Source organism: Cryptotermes secundus, unplaced genomic scaffold, assembly GCF_002891405.2.
Source record: "Cryptotermes secundus unplaced genomic scaffold, Csec_1.0 scaffold407, whole genome shotgun sequence".
Classification (NCBI taxonomy): Eukaryota; Metazoa; Arthropoda; class Insecta; order Blattodea; family Kalotermitidae; genus Cryptotermes; species Cryptotermes secundus.
In genome coordinates, this window is record NW_019741981.1 from 4,521,354 (window position 1) to 4,541,324 (window position 19,971).

Genomic DNA, 19,971 nt, shown 5'->3' on the forward strand with positions numbered 1-19,971 from the left:
ATGTGTCATGTATAGTGCTTGGAAACCCCAAGGACAATTATGACATGGCGAGCGAGTATTTCGTACTTCAATTTTATGGCTTTCCGTCACTCACAAGTTAGTTTGATGTTACGTACATTATTAACATTACAGAATCCACATATTCCTGCCAGTTTTAATATGTATTTTGTAATCAACAAGTGTGTAACACCGGTCAAAGTTTGACACTTCTCTGGCCATTATCTCCGTAACCGTTCAACTTTGGACATAGGTGTTTTGGGTTGTATCGGCATACTTTAACATAAGGAACACCCTCCCGAAGTTTGGTCCATTCCTCCTGGGACACCCTGTATAGGCTGAAATTATACTACAGTATTCGATTTCACTACGAATGCACAGAAAACAGATCACACTCTGTATCTTAGCCACGATGCAGCTGTCTGCTCATTCATATAGAAGGGGCAATAAACTTTTGCAGCTCTAACGGAAGGTCTTAGCACTGAAGAAGGGTCCCCTCTAGGTTTCTCTTGTATACCCATGCTTTCATTCTTCTGTCCTTCAGTCAAAAGATTCGAAAATCCGAAGAGTGTAAGCAGGGCTAGCAGAAGACCAAATGATTTTATAGCTTCCATCTGTTTTATGACACCAGGGACTGCTAAAAATTCGTCAAGTGTTACAAACAGAAATGAATTTATAACGCAGAACAACTCTGTGAAGGACTGGGAAACCATTTTTGCAGTACGCATCAAAATTAAAACAAAAAATTGAAAATAGAGTATAAAACTTTGTATTAAAAATTTCAAATCTTCCGTTATAATATGCGACACTATGTTCTTTGCTGATATAAACAAAGTTAATACCATCCATTTATCATAAAATTTGAGCAAGATATAGCATTTTTAAACACAATGCTTAAAATTGATTAAGCGCCTAACAGGAACGGACATTTAAACGCAGAGTAGCAACGGGCATTTAAACGTGCACCAGCAGCGGGCATTTAAATAAACTCCGGCCAACTCAAGCTTACCACTATTTCGAAGTCCGGCGTTTAAAGGTTAACCACCACAGGAGCATAATTTCCAATGTTTCTGTACGTGTTTCTGTCAATCATCTGTGTTGTTCCTAGTTTATACATTTTATGATTTTTTTGTACAGGTCTATATTATGAAGACTGTTTATTATTCTGTTAATAATTACCTATTAACTATGAATGTTTTGTAACTGCCTTTTCTGACTGTCTGTATTGTTATATCATAAAGAGCATTCCATTTCTGTAGCCAATAATACTTTTCTGTTATCCTCTTTTGTAAAATTCAGGACCCTGGTTACTATGATAGTTGTTCTCATGTTATTTTAATTTATCTTAATCCTCTAAGATGTTACATGTTATGACAATTGAAAGTAACAACATTTTCTTGGGCAATCAGTCATGTCAATTTGTACCTATAAGGTCTACAAAGAACAGTGGGCATGGTTAAGTGTAAATCCATATGAGCACCAACCAGCTCCTTGTTGCCTAACCTGACAAACCAGATCAGAGACGCCAATCTGGTGTCATATCTGCATGTTGCATACTCCTGTTGTTTATATAATACTGTCATCTGAGGCACAGATCCCATAAATTGTCTCTATAAATTGCTTAGCTATGAATCTATCCAGTCCTTCTCTCTTTGAATGGCATTTAACTTTTCTTGTGGACCTAACATGGCTTTCTGGAGATATGTTAAGTGAGTACCATATTCAGCTTGGCATTAAATAACTATCTTTGTACCTTATCCATAATGATGTATGTGGTCTCCTGAGAAAACTTTGTCTCAAACCTGGTGACTGTGGTAGTTTCCTTACAAACTTACTTTTCTTTAATCAGTCTTTGTTGTTCTTTCTTCCATATGTCCTTAAAATCAGAACAGAATGGAGACCATAAGGCAAAGAAATCCTTTGGATCAACTTCATCTTCATTTACACCACCCTTTGGATGATATTGATAGAACTGCATTGTTGTTTTAAATCTGAAACAAAGAAACAAAACAGTTACTGAATATGCAGTACTACCTTTTAGTGTTTTTAAATCTGGAACAGAGCAACTAATTTTTGGTTACATTAAATCAGAAAAAATGTTTATTGAACATGCAACATTGACTTTTAGTCACTTTAAATGTGAAAAGACACTGTTTACTGAACAAGTAACATTACATTTTAATCGCTTTGAACGTGAAATAAAACACTGTTTACTGGATACTATTGCAGAGTTCTTGTAAATTTCCTTGTTTATAAGAGAAAATACAGTTTTGGTATTGTCACGTGTTAGCGACTAGACACAGGATATGGATTGATAACTGGATTTATTGGATGCTTGTAACTCATAGCTATAAATAATTATAACACTGTAACTAATTTACACACTCTATTGATTACTGCTGCAAACACTAAGTCTTCACTAGTTGTAGTTTGGTAGCAGCACCTAACAATGCAACTCAAGATTTTCACTGCCAAATCCGACCTCCAGCTTCTGACCATCAACTTTCAATTCATGGCTCATGACTGTCAACTAACTGGCTTCCCTGCTTGATAAATTGCTATTAGTCTGTGCCAGCACCGTCATTCTTGGTCCTGAGTCCCATGGGACTCATGACTATGTTTTATGTTTTCATAACTCTGGGAGTTGTAAGGAACTTGTGGATGACTAAGTGACTGAGACTTAAAGTGGAAAATGTAGAAGTACTAAAACAAAAGTAATAGTAATAATATATCTTACAAAGCAATGGAAGGAAGGAATCTGATAGACTGATTCATTATTTTAATATGAATATTTCAATTTTAGTAGTTGCATAATGTCAGTTGAAACAGAAAGATGATTATCCATGATATATAGGTCTGGAGTCAAGAGCTGCAAGTAATTGCATATTTCAAGATATTGTCCTAGAATTCACCTGGACAGACTGAGGAAAATAATAAAGTACCTCATCCAGAAGGGCCATCAAACTAACCAAAATTCAAGTTGGGTACCTACCAGATGTAAGTCTAGAATGTTAGTACTACACCACTCTGCTTGATGAAGAGAAATTGAGTGAAGGAGCCTGTAACGTTCAGCAGTACTGGGGTACGAGATTCAAGACAATCTGAAAATCCCCCAGAAAATAAGAAAAGTCGATGTGTCATATATCTTCCTGGTTCATTATGTTTCACAGAGGTGTAGAGGCAGGGACAGCACAAATCTCCAGATGATAAATTCTGCCTTCTTGCCTATTAGAAACAATTCAACTCTCTCAAAACTTCATCACAATTAATAATACGAAATTTTTACTAACAGCGATGAAAATTTTCATTGGTATCTTAATTACTAAAATAAGAGCCAAAGACACAGTAATAAAAATAAGGTATCATTCAGTCACAGAAATTGTGGCATCAATGCCAGTTTGAAATTACAGAAATAGACAACAATGCCATCACTTGCAGTTGCTATACTTATATTGCCGCATATATAACATGTTCAGATGACTGTCAATTAATGGTCAGGACGAGAACGAAAGAGCAGCAGGAATGAATGTCCAATTTAACAAGAAGTATCCCAGAAGAAAGTGTCTGTAAAATGTACAGCCCCTATAATTATACCAACTCAGTAGCAGCATGGTTTGTGTATGCTGTTGCATCATTCCTTTGTACAGACATCTAATATCTTCATTCATGTCTGGTCACATGTGAGAATTGCATTCTGGATGTTTGTATTTTGATTAACTGCAATATTTTAAATTCTTATTAAAAATAAGATTCTATTTCTTAACTGCGACTCAAATTAGATAACACACACTACAGCATTACAAGAACACTAAATTTTTGAATTCATATACATTTCAGTAACTCAAACGAATACTGAAAAAGTCTGAGACAAAACATGGCAACTGTTACTGAGGTTAATACATTTAAGTTTTCATTTTAACATGCGTTATTTAAGCAACTGATTGTGCCTTCTGAAAATACTGCATAAAATCAATTCAAAGATATTCAAAACAAATGCTGTCAAATTATAATTGAACAAATAAGTTATACTTGCTTATTCAGTTTTCATTGGATAATTGCATAATGTGCATAGTCCTTAATAAACCAAACAGTAACTGTTCAAGCTGTAAAGGGGAGTTGTGAGGTTTGGCTACAAACCAACTGTCCACACAGCTAAGAATTTGAATGGATAGAAAAAGGGAAGAGTAGTAATTCATGTTTTCTTCTAATGCACTTAAGCTAGTAAGTAGCAGCTAACATTATCTAAAACAGCAGATATCATATAGCTATCAAAATATGCAGCTGGATTAAGGGAAAATGGTCATTAAATATAAAGTGAACTCATGAATATTTTACACAAAATATGTCTGTAATATATTGTACATTACCAGCATTGTCTTTTACATCCACCTCCCAAGAATGACAATACTTTTTGTAATATCAGCATTATATGGCATTTATGAAGGTTTATGATAATGCTCTGATATCATAATGCAAGGATATTCCATGCACATTATCTCAAATTCAAATAACAGAATGTCCAAAGAACATTTGACAAATGGCACTAACTAAGTTGTTGGCACCAATGGAGGTCCAGATTCAGGAATCTGCCAGATATTGGTTTTCCTGACTGGGGTCTTTATGGTTTTCCTCTATATATCTAAGGAAATACTGGGCCTTAAAGTATGCTATAATTAGCATTCATAATCAACCTACCAATCAACATTATGAATTCAGTAACTAGCAGTGTTGTAAAGTGTACCAGGAAGAAACAATAATTAGTTTGGAATATACCTTAGCCAGCATTTTACTTACTTCATTTTACACTCTTCAAGGTTTTCAATTTCTCCAGTCAATTGCTTCTTTGCTGAAAACATGAAATCTCTGATAAATATGAGCCCAATTAATACTCCTTGCTTATATGTAGTTAAGTGGCAGATTATGGTGTGAGATATTCATTCATTCATTCATTTTCCATATATCCATACAGGTAAAAAACCTAGGATGAGGAGATGGTCCCTTTGAAAACAGATATATCAAGATACATATACAAAATTACATGAGTCACATAATCAAAATCGCTTACTTTAATCGATTAACATAAATAATAATATAAAGTAAAAAATTTAATAAGATAATTAAAAAATAACTTACTATAAAACTTGAATTAATACAATTTTATTTAAATTACCTATATTAACTGAATTAAATACATTACAAATTTACACACTTATGACCAATTATGTTAATAATATTCATTTATGGAATAGTGAGATTAGGTTTATTCAAAATAACTTTGTAATATGACTGTACCTTCTGATTCTATTTATATATAACACATGAAACACTGGTACATACACTGTTATTGTATCAGCTTAACCTGTGCTGATTTTAAAACCATGTTTGCAGGTGCTCTCATGCTTAGTTTTAGCCTCAATGTTGAAATATACAATACACTGGCAGCTGCGACATTTTACTTTTCACAAGTTTGCTGGCAAAATTTTTGTGTTTAATCAGCTGCCTAGGTTCTTTTGTTCATAAAATTCAGACATTAACACCAGTAACATACAGGCCTGCCATTGGACAGTTTCCTCCTTCCCTCTTGGCTGTTCTAAGAAGGCAGCCTACAAATGGTTTCCTGAGATTCAGTATGCACTTGTTTCCTTCATCCGAGCTAAGTGTAAGATCCGTCTTAATCTCCTTGATTTAACTATCCTAACAACCACATGCAAGCTGTATCAATGATAAAGTTATTCATCATGTTCTAACTTACAGTTTCAACTTAATTTATCTCTTTTAGGTATAAATATCTTTTGCAGTATTTCCTTTTAAACTACCTGTAATTATGGCTTTTATTTAAAACATGAAACATTTGTATCACGTTCATAGACACAGTAGAAAAAATTAGTGTTTTACACATATATCAATGTGCTATAAGCAGTAACACTTCTGGACATGCTGCTTCAAATTTCAGCCTTGGCACGGATTATCCTGCTGAGGTTTTTTATGGTTTTCGTCAGTTCCTGCAGGCAAATGCCTGAATAGTACTATTCTGTTAGGCTGCAGCCACTTCTGTATCCCTTCTAGTCTATTATTCACTATCAGTCATTTGACACTGTATGGTCTGAGTTGCTGACAGAGTAATTAGATAAAGTAAAAATAAGGAAGGTATTAATTCAGTCATCCTATCACATCTTATTTGATGCTGCATAACTTGAGCAGCTGATAAAACATAAAAAAATTATCAAATAACCAATTTACCTGAGGTTAAAAATTTGTTCATCTTGTCCTTAAATGGCTGAACATTCTCTTCTGTTGAAGCAGCTATAACTTTTTCTGTTTTAGTTTCACAGACTGTAACAGAACAGGCCTCAAATAATATAAATGTGACATAATTTCCAGTAGTTAAAACTATATAAAAGTGTGGGAACATTCCGCTTACTATCACGCTGCAAATCCCACAAAAGTAATAGCTCAATATAAGGAGTATGAATGTGGTATTGTCTTTCAAAGGAGATTAAATATACATAATGTCGAAAATATGCAAACGGCGTTTTTCTGATATCATATGGGGAACAGGGGTACAATTTTCTTTAAATTAAAGCAAACTGGTTACATATTAATTGCAATAGAACAGCAGCTATGAAGATTATAAGAAATTTAGACAAAGTTTTACAGTGAGAATCAATTATGTTGTAGTGAATAAATAAATTAACATATTTAATGACCGAAATTAATAATATGAGGAAACATGATGAAGGATCAACAGACAAATCCAATATTTTCAGCATTTTGTCAGATTCTGAAGGGAAGGCAGAGTCCCAAGAAAATGTTTATAAATGATCAAGTGATTTTCTTCATCATCACATTGTAACGTTCCTATGACACAATATAATACCCTGAACTTTCACAGCCCATTCAGAATACTTCCTTACACCTAAATACATATTCAGTGTGACATTCTCAAAGTATGCACAATTTCCTCAAGCCATGAAATTATTCAGAGATTGTGTTAGAGTCGGTGTAAAAATGCATTACATTTCTGACTGAAATATAATTTTCAGTTACCAAATTATGTGCATATTTATTTTACAGAAACTTTCCTTCAAGTAACCCTATAGAAGTTATGAATACAACAATGGAGGCAATAACATGAAGTCAAAGAAAAGCATTTAAAGTTCATCACAAAAAATGGGACATGCACTGTAAGGAAATCACACACACATGCACGCACGCATGCACACACACAAAACAGTCTTCATAATAATTGCAAGAAACATTCTCATTTCATACCAAAAAGTTCTCTCTGAAGTTTCTGAAGGTCCGCATTAACATCGTCAAAGTGAACTGTCATGGCTCGATCGATGTCTCCTGGCTCTGGAATGGGTAAGGCCAATCCAGGTCTAAGAGGATCTTCACACTTCTGTTTCAGACAATAATTATTATATTTTTACAAAATATGAGCAAAAACCTAAGTGGTAATACACCCTAAAAGTTTCAAGAAAGAAAATAATTTATGAATCTATGTACTGTGATATCTGCATATGATTAGCTTTGCACCATTATAATTGCATCTGCAATGAATAAACATCAGAACTAATAAAATATGCTGGAGTACACCTTCGCACACATAGTTTAACATCATTCGATCTCAAAGGTAAATTAAGAAATAAACAGAAAGAAACAAGTAAATTAAACATTGAATGTTAAATTACTTCAGCCTCTCATGACCTACCACATCTAATTTGTTTTGATTCACTGTAAAAATTGATTCATATATATTCCTATGTATTCATATTCCTTCACAATTTATAATCTGTAAATTAAACTTATCTTATTTAATTTTATATTATCAGAGTGAGTTCAACACTGGACTGGAACATGAATTTAAAAATACAATATCAAATTCAGTCCATCAAAGAATATGGAAAAGCTAAATGTAAGCAAATAAATAGCCAAAATGAAGAACTGATATGTACATAAATAAATATTGTGTTAATGAAGAAATGAAAAGTTGATAAACAAATAAATGAATGAAAAAGTCAACTCATGAGATGTAACTGTACCTTCATGTATGCACGGACAATGAAATGCAGCAAAGTCACACTACTGTCCTTGCTTTTCACATCTCGCAACTTGGCAAGAATCTCTAGGCCAAATCCATCAGCCTGCCCCCTGGTCCTGTTTCCACCATTCATGTAGTTTCCTAAGGCTAGAATAATGGCCAGGACAGTCTTCAAGCTCTCTGATGTTGTCAGAAACTGTAAGAGGAGCAATAAATACATTAAACTAACACATAAATTTTGTATACGACATCAATGCATCATATACTATCAACTTAGCATTACAGAATTCAAATTTTTAAGTCTAAAGCCCAAAATACTGGGCTCTATGTCAAGGTATTGAATTGAATTGAATTGAATTTATTTACATTCTATAAATCCTAAGTAGGTTAGTACCTTTGGATACAGGACAAGTCAAAAGTACAGGCAATTTTAGCTTAAAAATTAATATAACTTAATTTTACATCATTCTCTATTTACATTGAAGTATTCATCTAAAGAGTAGAAGGAATGAGCATGTAGATAATTCTTTAACTCTGATTTAAACTTTTTAGTATCATTGCCCAAGTTTTTAATACTTTGTGGCAGATTGTTGAACACTTTTATGCCAGTAAAGTAGACTCCTTTTTGATATACTGATAAAGTTGATGAGGGTAGGTGGAAGTTATATTTTTGTCTAGTATTCATGTTATAGACATCAGAATTTAATTTGAATTTATCTTTGTTGTAAACAACAAATAAGAGAAGCGATAATATGTATTGCGATTGAAGAGGTAGAATTTTTAATTTCTTAAATAATTCTCTACATGAATCTCTACTTCTACATCCTGTAATGATTCTAATTATATTCTTTTGTATTTTAAAAATTATTACACTATGTGAAGAGTTCCCCCAAAATATTAATCCATAGTTCATAATAGAATGAAAGTAGGCATGGTAAACCATCTTCAATGTTTCCTGTGACATAAAAGGCTTAATTGATCTCATCGCATAGCAAGCTGCATTTAGTTTAGGTATAATTTGTTCAATATGTATTTTCCAAGACAGTGTACTGTCTATATGTATTCCAAGGAATTTTGTATCAAGTACTTTACAGATTAATCTGTTGGCATAACTGATGTCCAGATCAATTTGGTGGTTGTTTTTAGTTGTGAATGATATGTAATGGGTTTTATCAAAATTTAATGAGAGTAAATTGGCTTCGAACCATCTGTTTAAGGCTTCAAATACAATATTTGCAATTCAATGTTGCAGTACCACACAACATAATTAAAATATTTATGATATTTAAGATAAGATTCAATTTAATATTATTCTCCCATGTATGCATGGCCCATAATAGCTGTTAGTAAAATGACTGCCTATGGACTGGACTCCAAGTTGGAAAAGAGGTTTTTCATTCTGCTATCACATCTCATTGTCCCACTCATGTGTCCTGTTAAAATAATTTTATGACAGTTTTTCTTCAAAGTCAAATAATGATTTGAGACATTACAGGTATGGTGACTACTTACTTCCACTTAGGGCAGTGGTTTTCAGCCTATTAGGATGGTGACACCACTTCAAGTATATGTTATAACCTATAAGTTCAGCACTTCTACCAAAAACGTTTCTGAAATTTAAACATTAACAAAATACGAAATGCATGTACTTGTATTTAGCAGAAATGAGAAAATAATCCAAACAACCCAAATTATGTTTCTTCATATAAATGGAAAACTAGTGGGAAGGTGGTGTTTGATTCACTCCAGCCAGCTCCTCAGTCCTTAGAACTGTAGTAGAATATGTGCATTGAAAATTATCTTCCAAGCTGAGTCTACTCATATTACTATGTTAACTTTTATATCAAGCAAACTTGAGAAACATAATTCATACCAGTAGGTAGATGGGAAAGGAGAATTGTCAAAATGATGCTACAATTCTTTGATAATCCACAAGACTGTATACCCAGAACTGAGTTACTGATAACGCAGATAATTACTGATTTGACATCTTTATTTCTAGTTATTTTCGAAAGTCTCTGCACACCTTCAACTTTTTATATGAACTTATCTAAATGGCTTTCTTGATACCAGATGAATTAATATGCGTGTTTATTCCTCCAAACTGTTGATCTCCTACATCCAAATTTTGGAAGCTTTATGACAACGCATAGCTACACAATTGGATTTTGCACAAAAATTCTGTGCCTACCACACAGAACCTTCAGTGAAGTGGCTTTGGCCAGAAAGAAAATATTATTGTCAAAATTTCACTAAATATGCCCAATTTTGTCCCACATAATTTTTTCATTTCCAGGCATGACAGACATTGCAATCTGTATATAAAGCAGAAGCGAAGTGTTTTGATGATGACTGTGCTACAGTTAATGATAATACGTAGTGATGGTTTATTTTTCAGAATCAGTCAAGATATTTTTCCAGGTTATATATTCTTTAACATTTCTTTTTAATTTGAAGAACACCAGCTCTGTTCATAGCTTGTGCTGAAGGTTTGGGTTCTCCTGCCAGAGAGTCAGTGAACAGTGAAAGGGTTACCTGACAGGTAGATTTAAGATTGTTGAGTTTGCTCTCAATGGAAGAGATCCCATCATCAAACTCAGACTGGAACATGAAGCAAGATATGCGATCTGCAAAGTTAGGAATCTCTGCAAGCTCATGTAAGAATTGTTCTGGTTTGTCTAATGGCACTTCTGGTTTGGTGGACACGTGTTCACGTATCAGAGCCAACTCCTCCTCTGTAGCCCTCTGCAAAAGACAGTGATGCATTGAGTCCAAATGTTCTCAAAGTACAACCACCAAACTTTTTCCATACATAAATCACAAATAATGATCATAACAATGAAGAAGATTTATTCTAACTTTAATAAGATTGATTAAAAGACACACAATATATCAGTAGTTTGATCAGTCTTGTTTGTCTCAATACCACTTCATGTTTTGATCCATGAACCATCTTCTGTTAACTTGGTTTGCCTTATTAAGTTCCATTCCATCCTGGCCAAGGCAAAAGATGGTCGTCCTTGTTCCTAAGCACCACATCGTGAAAAATAACTGGCTATGACCTAGATTTCAGCAGATGGATGTGAATGGTAATTTGCAAATTCTACCTACATTATGTTTGAAGGAAAGAAATTTTGGGGTCCACTGGATTGTAGACTGGTAGGACACCAAGCCAGTCTGAAGCTGATGATAAAAAAGCCCTGCCCAAGCCAAGCCACTGAACTTGAAGCCATTACCTAACCAGTTTCCAGTCTTGGAATTCCCCAGATTCTGTTAAAATGGTCTCACATGAGTCATGTGAAATTTCTACATCTTCAGCCATTTCATGAAGAGTTATCTTCTGTTATTTCACACTAAATCATACATATTATTTCTAATGGTTGAAAAGTGTACAATAAGCGTGACACTTTTGATGGGACATCTGTTCTTCTTTTAGAACAAGAAAACCACTAAAAAATTCTTGCTTGGCATAATGTTGCATATCCAAATAATATATATATTAAGTGATAAATGTTGATTGCTATGCTTCCAATCTTCTCAAAAAAGAATAAAATGCATGTGTGTTGTTCTGTTCTCTTGAACAGTGTTAAATTGGCTGTTTAAGACACCAACTTTGTATGCTTGTATGTTTTATGCAGACCAGGTTGAATCAAATTACAAGGTGGTTCAAATATGATGGACTGATTTTTTTTAAAACAGTAATTGCCAAACGCTTACTTGCACATGTCAGTCTTCAATGTACTCCCCTCCGGAGTCAACACATTTTTCCAACATTCTGGAAGCATCCTGATGCCCTTTTCAAAAAAGGCTTCTGGTTGGCGGCGTATCCACTCCCAAACAGTCTGGATGACAGTGTCATCCACAAACCACATGCCTTAAAATGTCTGATTTGAGCCTTCCGAACAGGTAGAAATCACTTGGGGCCAAATCGGGACTGTACGGCGGATGTGTCAGAAGGTTCCATTTCAATTTCTGGAGGGTTTCCATCGTTGTTTTGGCCATATGGGGGCATGCATAGTCTTGAAGGAAGGCTACCCGCTTTCCACCTGTCTTCCGCTTGGATCGGAACTTTTCCTTCACGTCTGTTGCCAGGAGGTCCGAGTAATAAGCTGCATTGACTGTTCTGGCATCTGTCAGAAAGTCTACATGGATAACCCCCTGCCAGTCCCAGAAGAACGCTGCCATCACTTTTCCTGCCGAATGGCTCTTCCGCGCTCTCTTGAGTTTGGGAGGACTGATATGCCGCCACTCGCGTGATGACTGCTGGGACTTGGGAATGAAGTACTGCACCCACGTTTCATCAGTGGTCACTACAGACTTCAAAAATGCATTACCTTCATCTTCAAACTGCTGTAGGAGACGACTGGCAGCTTGCATGCACACCATTTTGTTCACGTCCATCAAAGTGTGTGGTACCCACCGTGCATTCACCTTGCGATAGTGCAGGTGCTATTTCACAATGTCTTCTACACTACCAACACTGATGGACAGCACTGCTCCAAGTTCCTTGATAGTGATGTGCCTATTCTCACAAATAAGCGCATCTGCATGATCAATGTTTGGCTTGGTGATGGATGTTCGCGGCCAACGATCATGCGGTTCATTCTCCACATGCTCTCTGCCCTCTCTGAAGCACTTACACCAATCAAACACACGGGCCCGTGAGAGACAGTCTTCCCCATACTGTTGTTGGAGTCTGTGGTGAATTTCAGCGGATGGGATGGTGGCTCGGGTTCGATCCCGGGTCTGGTTAAGTGGGATTTTTGGTGGACAAAGTGGCACTGGGGCAAGTTTTCTCAGAGTACTTCGGTTTCCCCTGCCAATCTTCATTCCACCAACTGCTTCACAATTACCCTCACCTATCATCTGGGTCTGGTACAATAGGGCAGAAGTGGCCACAGTACCAAGTGGACTCAGTCCCATCCCACCAAGTAATATATAAAAAAAATATATATATAGTCCCACCACACTAGCAATAAAAAAAAGAGGGTTTTAAGCTCTGTTATTCATTCATTCCATACATATCACATTTACGTGTATGTATGTGTACAGCAAACATGTAAAACAATACTTTTAAATGTCTCTATAATCACCACAGTAATATTAAACTGTACTGAATGTGAATATGTAAACATCTATTATGTTGTGTGTCAGTATAAAAGTATTAACTTTATCTGAAATTTTCTTTGTCTTACTTCATTGTAAATTTGCAGTGCTGTAAGAAAAATGTTGGGTAAGAAATTGAGAAGGACAGAAAAGAAGGAGAAATAAAGGCTTAAATAACCAGATTGAGTGTGTAAAACAAGTTGACACTACAACGTTTGTTACAAATGGCTATAAATTTGGTAAACTTCTACATGCACACCTTACCCTTCCGATATACATAATTAAGTTTCTGTTTATAACAGACAAGCAGTATTTACTAACAACCCTCTTTGGTGCTATATAAGATTTTGTTAAGCTGTTTTAAGAATCTGAAAGATAACTAGAAATATTGAAATACTTACTACTTCATAAATTTGTTGCAGTGCCTCAAGATTCACCACTGAGGTATCAAAGTTATAAATTGCTGAAAAGTAATTAAGAATAAGGATTAAAATTATTTACATATAACTAATTTTAACTTTTACACTAGACTGTAGAGAATTTCCTTTGATCATCTGTTTTTCAGTGGTTCATGAAATCTCTTGTTACTACAGAATCCACAGATTCATTTCTGTCATCGCAGAAGCCCATAATTGGACCTCATCCTAAGTCACTTCAACTCAATTCACATCCTCAGAGCCTATTTCCTTCCATCTGTTATTTTATGTTTTGCAGCTCCACATATTCTCCATGTAAGTTTGTTTTTAAATACTGTATTTTTAGCCTTCATTCCTTTGTAAAATGAGAGATCAAAGTTACAAAGTTTGCATTATACAATAATAAATATTATTAAAATATGTTATATTATGTTTTCATAAAATAAAATTTATTTTGATACTAGAATTTGGTTTTAGTTTAATTTGGTCGTTGGCTATACTGAGAAGTTTCTTATTGATCCATGATAACGTGTTGATTACATTTCCAGTATCTTGTTTCAAGAAATAATTTAATCATTTCCACAGTACAGGGGCTTTTTGAGCAACTTATAGTTATTCACCTGTACTAGAAATTCCCTGTGCCTATAAGTCATAAGATTTATGAAAGTGTTCATGAAACCTTGCCATTAGACATTAATCTGAGACAGGTCAACCCATTCTATATCTCAAAAATCATATTTATCTGAGATAAATTTTAGTGTATGATAGTACTTCCATCTAAGCAAGTTCCTCATGGTGGCCTCTTTCTTTGGGATTTTATTGCAAAAAATACTTACCATTTTCAATCTCTGAGAAGTCCACATGAAGGCTGGAAGCAAGGATGCCCACATTTTGAGACCGCTTACTGTCTAGAATCTTCATGGCCTGCACTTTGGAGGGTTTATCTTCTTTTTTTTTNCCAAAAAATCAAACCGTAAGACATCACTGAGTGGAAAAAGGCGTAATACACCATTTTAAGGGCATCAATATTTAAATACTGTTTGGTTTTCCTAATTATATAACAGGCTTTATTTAATTTACCTATAATTGAATCTATATGCCCTTTCCAAGATATTGTGTTATCCAGTGTCATACCCAAGAATTTTACCTCATTTGACTCTAATAGAATTTTGTTTCCATATTCAATATTTAATTTTTTGGTAAAATTATGTTTAGCTGAGAAATTTACACAGCAAGTCTTGCCTAAATTTAATGAAAGCATATTTGAATTAAACCATTCATTCATCGATCTAAACACTGTAGTAAGTTTTTTTTCCAGCTGCATAAAATTTAATTCATTTACTATTACACTTGTATCATCGGCAAAGAGCACAACTGATGTATGTGATGGGACAGAACACTGTATAAAGGAGGGTAAGTCATTTACATAAATCAAAAACAATAGCGGACCCAACTTATAGTTATTCACCTGTACTAGAAATTCCCTGTGCCTATAAGTCATAAGATTTATGAAAGTGTTCATGAAACCTTGCCATTAGACATTAATCTGAGACAGGTCAACCCATTCTATATCTCAAAAATCATATTTATCTGAGATAAATTTTAGTGTATGATAGTACTTCCATCTAAGCAAGTTCCTCATGGTGGCCTCTTTCTTTGGGATTTTATTGCAAAAAATACTTACCATTTTCAATCTCTGAGAAGTCCACATGAAGGCTGGAAGCAAGGATGCCCACATTTTGAGACCGCTTACTGTCTAGAATCTTCATGGCCTGCACTTTGGAGGGTTTATCTTCTTTTTTTTTTGTTGGCTTGCGCTCCACCACTTGTCGTGAAAATAGGTCAGAGAACTCCTTAATATCCTCTATCTCAGCTTCCTCTAGTTTGTGCCACAGCAGTTCAGTACCAGCAGCAGGGACACTTGGAGTTGAACTGAAAACACAGATCCAAAACATCTAGAGGTGTTTAAGATTGACTCCCTTAATAATTCATCAAGAAAACAACCATTCTCTAATCTACTTATAGAAAGTTCTTAACTCCTTGAGTATCAAGGTATCCTTATTTTTTAATGAATCAAGTGGGGCAATGAAAAAGGTTTTGCTAGGCCTCACCTGATTTGGTCTGATCTGGTTTTCCAGTATAGATATGTACGTGCATATGCTCTCTCTCTCTCACACACACACACCTGCGTGTACAGTAAAATCTGTCTAAAATGCAGTTTAGGTTAAATGAAAATCTGTCGTCATTGAACATTGCTCTATTCTTGTCCGAGAGGAACTGGCAAGGCAACAGGTCATTGTTTTGCCACACCCTCCGTACTCACCTCATCTCACACCATTCTTTCTCTTTCACCGCTTGAAAGCAAAGCTATGTGGTCGTAGATTTTAGTCATCCGAGGAGGTCGTCAATGCCACAAGACATGCCGTATGGAAGTTTTCTACCAATATGTTTCAGCAATGTTTTCAGCAGCTATATCAACATTGGAAGACTTGCATAGTGGCCAATGGCAACTATTTTAAGGGCTGCTGTGGATCTGTGTAAGTGTATGTGAATTCTTTGTAATATGATGCGATAAAACCACAGTCCACGAACTTAATGAATTTACCACATAAGACTAAAAGTTGGAGAAAATAATACTATGTATTTCAAATATGTTTTCTTTACTGGCAGCTTCAGCTCCTAAAGAAATGACTGATGCAGAACAATATTTTAGGGATATATTTTTTACTGGCAGTTATTGGTGCAGGTCACCCATCTGTTGAATTGATTCTTCGTGGAGACACTGTGGCTAAACACTTCCTGCAAGGAAGTATAAAGTGGGCACAGCAAAAACTACACACCTGCTGGCTACAGGAGCTGGCTGTCCTGATGGAGGCACAATAATCCTGGTCCAGTATAATGGTTTCATCGGAATTGTGGGGTTCACTGGCTGCTTCCTCAACACTGCAATAGCAACGTGCATTGTGTTGCACCACACAAATAAAAAAAACCCTTTTCCCATGTTACTAACAGAACAAATATACAATTCATATTCAGTAATATTATACTCCCTGCCTTATTGGCATAAAACATGAAATATGTTGCTATTTCTGTTATGAAATAGAAACAGCTCTTGTTCCAAAGCACAAAAGTTTTCAAACTATTCTAACAATCAGATGAATGTGTGTATGAAATAATACTGCCATAGAGACATGTAGTGTATCTTTCTTGAATTTTCAAAATTGTTTACAAATAGTACATTGGGTTTAACTTTTCACTTACTTTGTTAGAATTGATCTCAAAACAGCTGCTAACTGCATAAAAATATACAAGTTTATGTACAACACCTCAATGAATTCTGTAGTTGTTATAAGAAATTATTTTTCATTTCCTAGCATTTAATAATATCATAAGAGAAGAATAATATGATGGGTTCTACATAAAATGTACATTTTAATTGACTAAAATTTGTCAAAATAAAAATATTCATCCAGATCTATAAATGATAGATGAAATATGGGCGGACAGAGGGACAGACACAATTTCTCCATAAGACATTCAATTTTATTGTACATGAATAAAATAACAAAAGCAATAACTAAACTGCATGTTTGGTTACAGAAGAATCTAAATAAGCAAGATGGGTTCCACATGAAGCGTCTGGGAATTGCATTTAATCTGAAAATATGTGTAGCTCATAAAGCAAATAATTACAAAATTGAAAAAGATTTAGTTCCATTCTTCACTTTTATTCAAGTTCATCAGTTAGGAAACATGTATGGTGAATGAGGTTTGCCAGTTACATAATCTACTGGTTGCGTGAGAAAACCTCTTGCAGAAACCCAAGCACAAAGTCAAAACAATACAATTTTGTTTTAGTTAATATATTGGAGTCTTTCCATCAATACATTATATTGATAGATGAAAGATTCTGGTATACATATACTGTAAATAGATAACAAATTCGTTTTTGCCACTACTTGTAATGGCATGTGTGTGATGGAGGATGACAGTGCCATCACTGGTGGTTAGAGGAACCACTGCATAACAGGTGAGTATAAGCACATTGCAGATTTCTTTTTGAATAATCACTCTTTCCATGTGTTCTGAAATCGTTTAGGGATGGAGACTGCAATTGAATTGGATCCATGAGTTCATAATTCTTTAAGTACATCTATCACTTTACAAAAATATGAAGACAGAAAAACAATACCAACTCTATGACTTTTTGAAACCAAAATTCGATTTTCATCTGCAATATCATCATACTGTCAACACTTGAGCCATCTGTTAAACTCTTGGTAAATTAACCATTATAAGCCCACTGGGTGAAAAGCTATGAAGAAGGCTTCTAGAGACAATGTGTAGACTCCAAATCAACAGAACAGTAGCCTGTCTAAGGACATTTACTACTACTACTTCAAAGCTGAAGAGTATTTTCACCTATAATAAATTTATAACAGATATCTAGTATACGAGTATGTCATATCTTTCATTTTATATTCAGCAATTTCCCTTTAAATTCAGCACTTTTCCTCATATTTCCCTTTATGTATGCATTTTATTTCCTTACCCAGTTCCTATATTTTGCTATGTTAGCCAAGCATAAATGCACCCTTACTGAAAAGCCTGCATGCAGCAAGGTGATCCTCACCTCAGCAGAAGCAGAAGCAGCTGAATTCTCTTACCTGTGCTATATCCAGGTGCCACTACCAGGGTCAGGTTAGGGGAGGAAAATGTGAGAAACCAGGTGTCAGAATTAATGAGTTGCAAAAAATAAAAGTAACTTAAATATGTAAAGAAAAATTGTACAGTCAAAAAGAATATTAATAAACAAAAGTATTGCTAGTCTATTATTTAAAACATTTAGGAGTTCAAGGAACTGTTAGTGGATTAACTGAAGAAAGTATATAATTGCAAGATAATTTGAAGCTTTATATTAATTTAACTATTAGTGTTCTCAGGACTGAACAAAATACAATATCACATCTTTCAACTCCAGAAATTATACCTAAGGACAGTTCAGAAATAAATTAAACGTGGGTTCTGGAAAGAACTCCCGATAACTATGTACCATTAACCAGTTATGGGCATGATGTGTCTTACGTTCTAATACAGCTGATTGCTTGTCAAATTCAAGCACATCCTATACCTCTCCTATGGCACGTAATCAGTATATTTAAAATTTCCTATCTCACATTTCAAAAACTCTAAATTCAACTATTATTTAAAAAACATCACAGTGTACAAAATGAAATATTTCGTATTAATCAAATAAAATTTTGTGATGCATAACACAGGAATGGGACATCTCAAATCTAAATGACATTTTTCTTTCTATAATATGTGAGGAACACTGCCTAAGGTGTAAGTAATAGTAACATATTCATTAATATTTAAGACATGCTAAAGTTGACACTAACTTCGCTGACAAGTGGCGGTTGCTCGGTTGGTATAATTCGCTTGCGGACTGAAACCACAGAGTTCTTTTTTGTTTGTTTATATTTTTTAACATTCAGTTACAACCTTGCTACAATGGCTAGGTCTTCAAGTCCTGAAGTTTCAGCGATAGATCCATATGTAGATCTCAGACTCGTGTGTTTTATGTGTTCTATCCACTGCATCTTCCTTGAATTTCACCCCAACAATATTAAATCCGGAACTAGAGTTATGAAGATATCCCAAAATTTTTCTCTAGTCCTCCTGTTATTTCACCTCTCCTGGTTCCAAGATACCTTGCCCAGCACTCTGTTCTAAAAATATTCAGACTACACGCTTCCCTTATTGTTAGAGACCTAGTTTAACACCCATACAAAGCAATGGATAAAATTATAATTTTGAGTAATTTTTGTACCTTTGGGTTTTTAGGTAGGTATTGGAGTGCCAGATCATTTTGTGGGAAATGGAGGCTGTAGATTCCAGAGATTTGGTGAGACACACTATATGACCATGAAAATTCAACTTACGAGTAAGAGTAACTATCATATTACAGTGACTGTTGAGCCAGATACCTTCAAACTGTGAGACAATTTTGATTTACTGATATATACGATCGTATTGTGATACTGTAAATTCAGACACAAAATTTACCCTTATGCACATTTACACTGCTGTTCTTGACATGAATGTGGAAGGAAAGGGGAAGTGGAGGTTACTAATTCAGCTTAAAAACATAAGAAAATATAAAGACGAATTTGGGTAATGCATTGTAGTTTTAGTTACCCTCAGTTTAATTATTTATTTATTTATTTACTTATTGTCTATTTAATGACATTCTTAGTAGCTCAGACCATATAGGGTCAAATTGTAGGATGATAATAAATAATGAATTGGACTCTGTGATTTCAGCCTGCAAGCGAACTATACTGACCGGGCGACCGCCGCTTGTCGGCGAAGTTTAGTGCCAACTTTTGCGGAGAGAGGGTGTCG

General features: G+C 34.8%; 1 protein-coding gene across 1 annotated transcript in view; it reads right to left on the bottom strand.

The window, feature by feature from the left end:
• The window catches only part of LOC111872945 (formin-2), a 95,636-nt gene that overhangs the window by 3,993 nt on the left and 71,672 nt on the right, over nt 1-19,971 (bottom strand). The window contains exons 9-18 of the mRNA XM_023867253.2: nt 18,231-18,251; nt 16,404-16,506; nt 15,248-15,495; nt 13,549-13,610; nt 10,577-10,786; nt 8,043-8,237; nt 7,270-7,399; nt 6,238-6,330; nt 4,792-4,843; nt 1,833-1,988 (exon numbers count right to left, since the gene is read on the bottom strand). Of these exons, the coding sequence (XP_023723021.1) occupies nt 1,833-1,988; nt 4,792-4,843; nt 6,238-6,330; nt 7,270-7,399; nt 8,043-8,237; nt 10,577-10,786; nt 13,549-13,610; nt 15,248-15,495; nt 16,404-16,506; nt 18,231-18,251 (1,270 nt within the window). The remainder of the gene's footprint in view (nt 1-1,832; nt 1,989-4,791; nt 4,844-6,237; nt 6,331-7,269; nt 7,400-8,042; nt 8,238-10,576; nt 10,787-13,548; nt 13,611-15,247; nt 15,496-16,403; nt 16,507-18,230; nt 18,252-19,971) is intronic.